Raw genomic sequence first — 10,243 nt, 5'->3', positions numbered from 1 at the left:
TATGGTTCAGCAGCATAAAGAGGCATTTTTGGATTTGCTTATAAATTTTAATTCCATAAATGAATTTGTACAAAACTTACCAATCCAGTAACTCAGTCAGCTAAGTTTTGGCATGCAAAGTTTTGTGAAGATCTCGCCACAGAAAAAAGTATAATTTCCCATTTTATCTCCCAAATGAAATTTTGCTGAAAGATGGGTTGAAAACCATTGAACGGATTTGCACTAAACTTGGCATGGAAGTACAGCTTTACACAAACTCAGAAAACATGCTTTTTGATTTGGTGTAAACCTGTTCACTGTCTTTTTAGATATTGACGTTAAAAAGGGTGCCAAGCATGATTTAAAAGGTTAACACTTTCTTATATCTTGTCAGTTGAAAAACAAATTGTTAAGTTGCTTATAGTGTGACACTGTTTCACAAATAAGTCTAAAATTTTACCCATAATGGGGGCGAATGTGTGCAGTTAAAAAACATAGCTGGGGCAAAAGAGAGCTTATTTGCTAATAACACTGGCACCCCGTAATGAATGGGCACATATTGTGGCAGAAGCTGGGAAGGAATATTTTTCTATAGGTGGATCACAATGTGGGCCAATCCGGAGAGGGGAGACAGACTTAAAGGGGAGATGAATGACATTTTTAATTTGCTCCCAACTTTAGCATGGTTTAATGAATCTGCATCAAATGTGGCATGCAGTAAGTTACACTCAGTACAAATATTTCAGGTTTTGTGCAGATCCAATGGGGGGGGAGGAGAAGGAATTAAAGAGGGGGGTCAAAACAATACTAATAACACTGGCACTGTCTGATTGATCTGCGTGACATTTGAGAACGACTTGGCATGTTTAGACTACTCTTGATTTTCTCAATTCTATGCTGGTCCATCAAGAGGGGAGAAATTTCACGAGAAGGTGAAAGAAGTGTTTATCTGCTAATAAATTTGATACTGTTGGGAAAAAAAAAATCACACAAACTTTATAAGACGCTTAAGGGGGTTTAGATTAATGTTGGTTACGTCAAGGGTTGAGCAGATTTGTTGGGTGAGGGGCAAAGATAAATGGCAGGGCAATGATAGTTTTATTCACTAAAAATGTTGGTGTTGTTCAATTAATCAGCATGGAATTTGGCAGTTAGCAAATTAAACCTGGTGAAAGGCCAGGCAAGCCCTACAACCAACCCTTGCAGCACACAGCCAAAGGTAGTTTGGCAGGGGGCCTGGCTGAACAGCACCAGGCATAATGGGTACATGGCAGGCCATGTAAAGAGGTGGTGGAGTGGGAGCAGTGGGGATGGGTTAGACACAGGGCCTCGCCCTGCAGCTAGCCCCTGCAGCATACAGCCAAAGGCAATGCACAGCATGGCTTGGGAGGCCACAGCTAGTTGGAGCAGGTCCTGCCTGCAGTTTGAAAAGTAAGTTAGTCATAAAAAAAATTAGCTTCACAAACAAAACAAAAAAAAACACAGCTGTTTAAAAAGTGAGTTATGGCTCTGACTCAAAGTCGCCAAACCACTGAAATGCATCTGTTATGGTTGGCGCCACACACCACAACTATTCCCACCCGCACTCAGATCATGGCTGCAATTTCAAGTTATTTTTTTCCTGCAAACAACGTTTTTGTGGTTACCCTGAAAGAAAGTTTGCCACAAATAACTTTCTTTCATGTAGCTCTAGTTAATAGTTATGTTTGCACTGCAAATAACTGGTGCTACTGTAAGCCAATTTATCAACCACAGATTAAGGGCCAGATGTACTATCTCTGTTTGTAAACCAGGAATAGGTAAATTACACACCAACTGGGTTGCGAACAGATGTGATTTACGATGCTACCTGTGTACCAATAGGTTGCTTTGCAAATTGTCCCGTTGGCAGTGAGGGGTACTAAAATGACCTGTCTAACGAATATTAATTAGGCAGGTCTCTGATCTACTTTCCCGGGGTAACTTTTTTTTTTTTTTTTTTTTTTTTTAAATCAGCTTGTGCCCATTAAAGAGCACATTGCTGTGATGTTAAAAAAGATAATGTGTTTCGTTTAGGAATACGCTGAGGGGATCAGGCAGTGGTCCCAAAGACCACTGCCTCTTCTTCCCGAGGCCGTCCAACACAATTCCCAAAGGAGAAGCTTTCGCCCGGGAACAGCTTACCTTTTGCATATCAGTCATGGTGACTAAGATGTGATAACCTTTCATGTTTGGCAATTGCAATTGAAGTTATAAACCATTGTTTTATTCTTGTCTGAGTTGCAAAGACGAGGGAAAAGATTCTTTCGCAATCCCCTCTTCGTTTGCAAATTGGTAGCAAAACATTACAAGGATGATCAAGAACAATCCTTTGGAACGAATGAAGACTGACTTCGCACTCAGTTTCTACAGGATCCTCATATTTACTATAATACAGCAGTGGCACCTCATGGAGGGCTGCAGGGAGCATCCCCTGCCTCCTGTTAGGCACCATTGCAAGCATTGTTCGGTTTAGCAGTGTTAAAAACAGTGTTCCAAGTTTTCATGAACACTAGCACAAGTGGAGGGGGCTAAGCGAGGCATGATTCAGCTACAAGGTGTTTTCAAATAAAACACCCAATAGCTGAATGTCTGGACTGTGCATGTCTGAGCAGTGTAGTTCACCTATGGTCCCCTCACACAGGCACAATCCATTTTATTTAGCAGACATAGTGCGCATGCACCGGTATCACAGTACACCTGCTAAAATATGCATATTTGTTTGTGAATATGTTTCTTTATTTAGTATAGCCCAATACTGGTAACAATCCTCTTTTGTCATCAAGAGACTAACTCCTACCTTCTAACATTTCATTCTTATTTCATATGGCTCTACACAGACCTCTTCCTTGTACTCAAATTAATTGTACTTAACAACCACTTTCCATCCTTATACTTCCTGGTCCTCCTCTTTTCTCTTAATTCATCAGGCTTTTCCAGATGTTTCTAAATCCCAACAAGTTCCTTTCTTTTCAGTACTTACAAAATTAGGTAAAATGTAGCGTCCCTTTTGAATCAAAAGCGGGTTGCAGAAAGTGACCAAGTATCCAAAACCATCAATAACATTCTCTTATTTGCACAAGTTAAAGATCAATCAGTCTGTAATACTTCGTTTTTTCTGGCACCCCATGTTTACGTTCTACTGCCTTCAACCAAACAAACAAAAATAAACAACAGTATTCTTAATATTCGTAGGACTGCAGTTAAAATGAAATGAAGTAATTCGAGTAACCTCACTTTAATTTAAAGCAGGACTGCATAAAAATACTCATGTCTAAACACTGTTACTGGTTAGGATAATGCATCTATCCTGTTAAATATAATGCAGTTCCACGTATTACTATCTGGGTTCTAGTTTTAAAAAGAATACTATATTAAAAAGATATATTTACTACAAAATCACTACCTTTCGATTCTGTCTCACAGTGAACTGGTGCAAGCTTGCATTATTCACAACTTGGAAAAATATTTGAACAAACTATTTAATTTGCTGTACATTAAAAAAAATATAGGCAACCTCTTTCTTTTGTATAAATACAAAGGTGGGGGATGTGTGGCACATATTCGATTTTTTAAGTAAATCTGTAACTTAAGCATGCTGTTTTTTGTTGTTGTGACCAATAGTTCCAGGAGGAAAAAACCACCAACTAAGCCACATTTAAATATTTAGTAGTGAAAGTAATACACAGAGCCTTACATATGTATCAGATAAAACATTTATTATGTTTTCAATGTATATTGATTCACACAATCGAACTGGCTGGAATTCAGCTATTTTTAATACAGCAGAAGTGGAATTTCATTGAGTAAGCACATTCAAATGCAGGGTAACATACTTCAGAAGTGCTCGGTGTTTCTTGAAAGAAAGTGGAATGATCACCATGTAGATGTATAAAAACATCGCATACTGGTAAATATTATGCTTCTAACTTGACTGATTCCAATACCCCACGTGCATCTTTGTAGTCCTCTGCTTCATCCAAGTCCTTTTCAGTCTCCTGAAATGAGGAAAACATAAAAGGTCAACATTCATGTCATAAAGAAGAAATGGTTCACTTTGCTAAGGCTGATGATCATTAATATAGTGTGTATAAGTCAAATAAGGCACTCAATACCTTGGTGACATTGTCAGAGGAACTAAGAAATCACAGTGGGTAAAACGCAAGGAGACTGTCCCCTTTCCTTCAGTACTGTCAACACAGGAACTAGGTTCTACTGAATTTTGTAAAGTTATAATTCTGAGATGCTACCCAACAGACGTACAAAATACCATGGATGCTACCCAGATGAAAACCAAACTATCCGCTGTTGGGCTTTGCAATATGTAGAGCTACAACCTGGATTTCATCTGTGATACATATTTCACTTTTTGCTTTACTTACTCTCCAAACAAACTGGACAGAATATTTTGAGCCTTCTTGGAGATTAAGATAATAGGTGTAACTTTGGTGGTAACAACTCAACAGAAGGCAGATTTTAACCTACCCTAGTGTCTTGTAATGTACCACAGTTAGCAGCTCAAGAGCTTCAACCTCAAGGTGGATTAGCAGTTCTTACCAACAACTGGCATAAAATATTCTGACACAGCGCTCAGGCCAGAAAATACTATTTCACATGGGTAAGTGCAACCCCACTGGGAAGATGAAATTCTAATGTTGGGCATCAATGCAACACAGTGTTAAAAGTGTAAGTGGTCTGCCGTCAAAAGAAACACTTATAAATTAACCACTGACGTCTATACTAAGGCGAGTTAAGTCTACAAAACAATGCATTGCGACTAATATAATGTTCACAGATGAGCAGTTCAACTTTTCTAGTGGTCACTGAAATTCTTAACACAAAACCGTTTTCAGGCTCACAAGTTTTGTATGCTAAAATATTTTGGATCTAGGCTAGTATTAGATGCTATACTGTTGTGAGCCAATACACATGGCTGCTGATGTTCCAGTTTCAATACTATCCTTTCAGAGTATTGGCACAGCCTTGCATTTCGCATCCTGTGCTGTGTACACCACTTACTCCCCAGAGAGTCTCTCACAGCAGTTTGCAACAGATCGCGCTTCCAGTTTAAAACCGGATATCACCACATTTTTTTTTTACAAACATTATCAAAAAGGTCAAGCTCTAGCCATTTTTAAGAATTTCGGGACGGCTCCATTCCTTTATTTTAAACAGCAGTATATTTTTACAAGGTTCGGGTTAGAGAAATATGCCCTGTGGTATGCTGAACGTAATATAAAAGTACAGTTGGTAGCCATAAGGTAACGGGAGCAGAAAATTAAATGTTAACACGTGTAATAGGAGAACGTCTACCAATGAAATATTACTAAGGACATCATCATCTCGGGATAACAATTCTCATTAAAACCTCAAACAAAATCTTACTGGGCGTACATTGCTATTTAACCACTGGGTAAATGTTGACACAATATAATTTACAAGCTCTCAACATTGTTTGACACTTGCATGGAAACATATAGAGGCAAAGGAAACAACAAAAATATATATATATATTTTTTAAAACAGCTTTAAAACAAATATTAAATCCACCAACAGTCTAAAATACACAAAACAAGATGATGCATTCCATTAGACATAATCCCAACTCTAAATTCTGTTTCTGGGGGAGAAGGCAGAGTCCTAACTTACTAATTTGTATAATCAATAACATAGCCCCTATCACACTACTATGCGCCGTGTGACCTGCATCATTTCAGCCTATTTGTCATGGGTACATGTAGGCTGCTGCACAGAGACAAACATCCCTCAGATGCATAGTGCCTGATAGTTCGGGACAGCTTTTTGCATTTGTGATTTAGATATGAGGATGCTCCTCAGTTTGCAGATCTAGAAAAAAAAATTAGCCAGTGGGATTCTATGCTATTAATGGTCTTAGGCGTGAAAGAATGAGCACCATGGAGCCCCTGTGCTGTTTATAAAGCTGGTGAGAAATGGGTATGTGGCAAATGAAATCTTTATTATTTACAGTCAACATGGGAGATGTAGCGGGGCACCAGTGTATATTCCATTAGTATCTCCAATTTAGAAAACACAAAAGCGATTGTACACATTCCGGGAATCCAAGAAAAGAGAAGATCATTTTTGGCAGTTTCAACATGTACAGAGAGGAATTAATCACAGCTTCTACACTATGAAAAAAATAGGTTGCTAACAGTGCCACTAGTAATGGTGCTGGATGGTCTAGGTGTATCATCCATTTCCTGACGCCTACAGAAAGATCCCTATATTAAGGTCCAGTTCCATCAGTCAGAATCTTATCTAGGGGTTAGGTTTCAGGTGATTTAATCTCACTGAGCAGTCAATTGCCAGGAGAAAATGTCCTAATATATGTTGGGGAGAAGGGGGATGACATTAAACAAAATATATACCAGCCCATGGGACACATTGCTTCAAAAATCTACTTGTCCTGTAAAAAACAAATCTACTTGTCCCTCTGGTGCCATGCAGTGCTGCGACAAATGATGGCAGCAATCTCATTAGGTAAGAGCTCTGATAATAGCCTCTCCAATTATGACAGGGCTGCTACTATAGTAGGGCTTGAATACTTGCAATTTCAATCCCTACTATAGGAATTCCCTTATTTTGCCACCTTTCCGCAGGTCTACATATTGGGGCTGGAGGAAGCAGTAAGCAATAGTTCAAGGGCTAGAATGCCTTTGAGTCTGTAAACCTACTAAAAAAAACATGTTTTAAGGATTTTCACCAGCTCTTCTCTAATCTTTTCCCATAATGAAAATAGTTGAAAACTTACTCCTGACAATGGCAGAAGCAGAAGTTCTTCCGGGATTGGGAAAAAAAGTGGCTGGAGGGAAAGTGAACTTGTAAATGCTCTATAGATTTCCACTCAAGCAAATCTACACATGCATATTTGCTCAGGCTATAATACAATTCACAAATATTTTCTAGGAGTACAATTTCCTGGTCTACTTCTGTAAGCTCTTGTGAATTCATGAAATCGTTAATTCAAGGACGTATACCATGGGTGCACTTTTGTGACTTTCTTTAAGAATTGGGTCCTTAATTAGGTCTGGTGCTAAGAAAGATATCTTGTTTTTATTAGACTTCTATTTCTCTCTCAATCGGCTGGCTTTACTGTGAGTGATCGCATTCTGCTCTTCCACAAGGAGCATATTTGCACACAAAGTAGTTTTGTTCAGTGCCAGGAACTACTGTGGCATAACAAAACTGGACCCCCCCTGCAAAGAACATGGAACCCCCCATCCCCTCCACAGACTCACTCAGGGCAGGTGCCCCCTGGAGGGTGGCTGCGGGGCCTTTGTTACACCACTGGTGGCAATGTGTGCTTTTTTTAGACCAAAAACTTTATTTTTTATTTTTGCCAGTGTTTGTTACAATGGTGAATTCCTGTCAGCTCCTACAATATTAAAGTGTTACAAAAGCCATGCCAAAACAAGACATGCATTGACAAAACCTAAAGTCTCACAAAAAATGTCAGATCTGTTGGCTTTGCCAGTGCTTGCTTATGTTCATGCTTTCCATAATCTTGTTGTAAAAGATTACACTGATTTTCCATTAGGAATATTTGTTTGAAATACTAGCATGCAGCAACACATTTTACGAAATTACGCTTCAAAGAAATAGCAAATAAAATGTCATTGTAGCAAAGCGTTTTTTTCATACTTGCATTTGTTTCTGAACATTTTATTTTCAAAGCAAAGAATCATCACTCTGGCTTACAAGCTTCTATAAACATGTGCATCTAATCAGAGAGCATTCTGGGAGCATTATACTTAGCCTCATATTGTTAAACTTTTCAAATGTGTGTACACTTGTTTTTCTTTTTTTTACTGGAACCACTGTCCGTAGTTAAGTGTGACCTTAAAACATTTACTTACAGTGCTCACCCTAATAATGAAGGCTTTACATTAATGAACCATAAATACAAGTTCGAACAACATTAACATATGGACACACATTACCTCCACCCCAAACAGTTCCCTTCTTTGAGAAATGGCAGCCTAAGGGTTTGTGCTGAAGGAGGTTGGGCCTACTTGTCCAAAGGACAAAATAAACATTAAAATGTGTTGCCCTTAACCCCAAACAATATGTGCTGGGCTTCTGGTGATAAGAATTCCACATCCCTGGCGAGTATGTACCTATATTTTCATTAGTTGTGGAATCTTGAGCTGTAGGATTTGAGTATGCCAGGTCACAGAGAGAGCCAGATGTTAAGAAGTAGTAATGCCACTGTAGAGTTCTCTGGTACATCTGTACATCTTACAAAAAGTGTACGAGGGTGATTTATAATAGGTGGGGCACTATCTGAATACTCAAACAAAAGAATCAATCCAGTTTAAGAAATGTTCCTGGGTGGCCATCAGATTCAGTCTGCTGATTAAAACTGTATGTTATACTGTATGCAACGTTTGGGAGAATAAAAGCAGTCACTGTGTACCTATCAATTGCTGTCTTGAGACCAACTTAGCAATCAGAAAGGTTTCAATACACTTTCTTGGCTGGAACCAACTGTGTAGTGTGACTGAATAAAAACTTTTGAACGGTTGCTGGGAAGCCACTTTCAATCCGTTTGACCAAGAACCTACCTTTAGCAATCGGTCTATAGTTTCCTGAAACAGAAGGGTTTAGTCTTGGGTGGAACTTTTGCATGCATGATCCCTGTGATCCTATTAAATACTTCCTTTTTTAGCAATCCAATCAGTTAAGTCCTAATGAGAGCTGCAGCTGATATGGATAGAAAAAGGTCCTTGAAAATACCCTGGGCGCAAAGGTAAAGTGGTGATGCTGAATTACTGTTCCACTAAGTCTGACTTATTGAGGAGTGGACAAAGAAAAGGATGCATTATGAATTATAGGCAAACCGTTGTGTCCTTTGAAGGCTTGATTTTTTAACAAGGATCAAGTTAATTCATCAAGTGTCTGTCATTTGTTAAAGTAGTAAACAGCTACTGACCATCAGAGCATCTAAAATGGCATGAACACTGCTGATGATGCTGTCAAGTTCTTGAATTCAGAGATGATTTTTAAAAGCTCTTTCAATATGTTGGGCAATCCCAATATACAGTCAATAGTTCTAACGATTTTAGTTTTTCCTGATGAACAGTCTGTAAATCTGGAGATGCAGTAAATCGTGAACCTTGTCAATCTGACTGGTCACATTCCTTCAGTAATTTCCGAAGACTGACTTTTTTTTTTTTTTTTTAAGTATAGTCTGATCTTTGTAAATCATTTAGTAAAGTATGTTCTGGAAATAATGTCTCACTCCTTTAGAAAAATCAGCAAATGAAAGGCAGCAATGATCTGGCCATCTATAACAGAAATCGCTAATCTGAGATATGCAATCCAATCTGATGTAGTGATAGTCAATATTTTATCCAGTTCAGAAGCAACAGATCTTTTGGGCACTACTGGGTTTCGCTGATGTGTTTTTGATAAAGACGTAAGAACGGTTGTGGTGTTAATCAAATGAGCTAGAAAATGGGCAATGAAATATGTCCTTATTGATCAGTGACATATAGAGCACAATGTCTTGCATAAAAAGCTTTTAGCGTACACTCAATTTACCAGGTGTGCACTGAGGCATACTGTTGTAGGTGAAACACCTCAACACTGGCAAGGAGGGCTTTGGTTGGAGGTAAGTCACTTATATCAAACCAAATATTGAAGTCTTCTAGACATCATACATTAGGATGATCCAGTATGATGGTATTAATAAAGAGTTCAGCAAATGATATGTTATAATCCAACAGGGATTTGTAATTACGCTAGCAGAAAAGAGTGCAAACAGTAGGGTGGCTGTTGCATGTGCCGAGTAAAGATTCACGTTCTGACACTGAGAATGAAGGAAGCTGATGTGTCATTTTAATGTTGGGAACCCCTCCTGCTTGTTTATATGTTTGATCACCAACAAAGGTTCTTTGTCCTAGATGTGTTATTTCACATAAAACCATATTATTGTCTATTAAAGGCCATATTTCAGCAATGAATGTCAGCTTGACGTTATTGTCAAGGATCAGATTATATGAGTATATGCAGAAGAGAAAGAGGAAGGTATCACAAAATAAAAACAGTCAGGATTCAGGCAAGACCAATCTTAAAGAAAAAAACGCACACCCATTTTCATTCATGGAGGGGCAAGAACTCACATGTACATCCAACAGAATCCATTCAACGTTTTCATTAGATTGGGAAAACCATGGAGACTATGAAGGAACTGGGAGGTAAAGCTTATAAGACATTCTAAACA

General features: G+C 38.5%; 1 protein-coding gene across 1 annotated transcript in view; it reads right to left on the bottom strand.

The window, feature by feature from the left end:
* Positions 1-3,695: 3,695 nt before the first annotated feature.
* The window catches only part of TBCA (tubulin folding cofactor A), a 381,863-nt gene continuing 375,315 nt past the window's right edge, over positions 3,696-10,243 (bottom strand). Inside the window, exon 4 of the mRNA XM_069223407.1 lies at positions 3,696-3,995. Within this exon, the coding sequence (XP_069079508.1) occupies positions 3,915-3,995 (81 nt within the window). The 3' untranslated portion in view covers positions 3,696-3,914. The remainder of the gene's footprint in view (positions 3,996-10,243) is intronic.

The sequence above is a fragment of the Pleurodeles waltl genome, chromosome 1_1, assembly GCF_031143425.1.
Source record: "Pleurodeles waltl isolate 20211129_DDA chromosome 1_1, aPleWal1.hap1.20221129, whole genome shotgun sequence".
In the NCBI taxonomy this organism is placed as follows: domain Eukaryota; kingdom Metazoa; phylum Chordata; class Amphibia; order Caudata; family Salamandridae; genus Pleurodeles; species Pleurodeles waltl.
The sequence above is the reverse complement of the archived record's forward strand: the minus strand, read 5'-3'. Positions and strand labels throughout refer to the sequence as shown.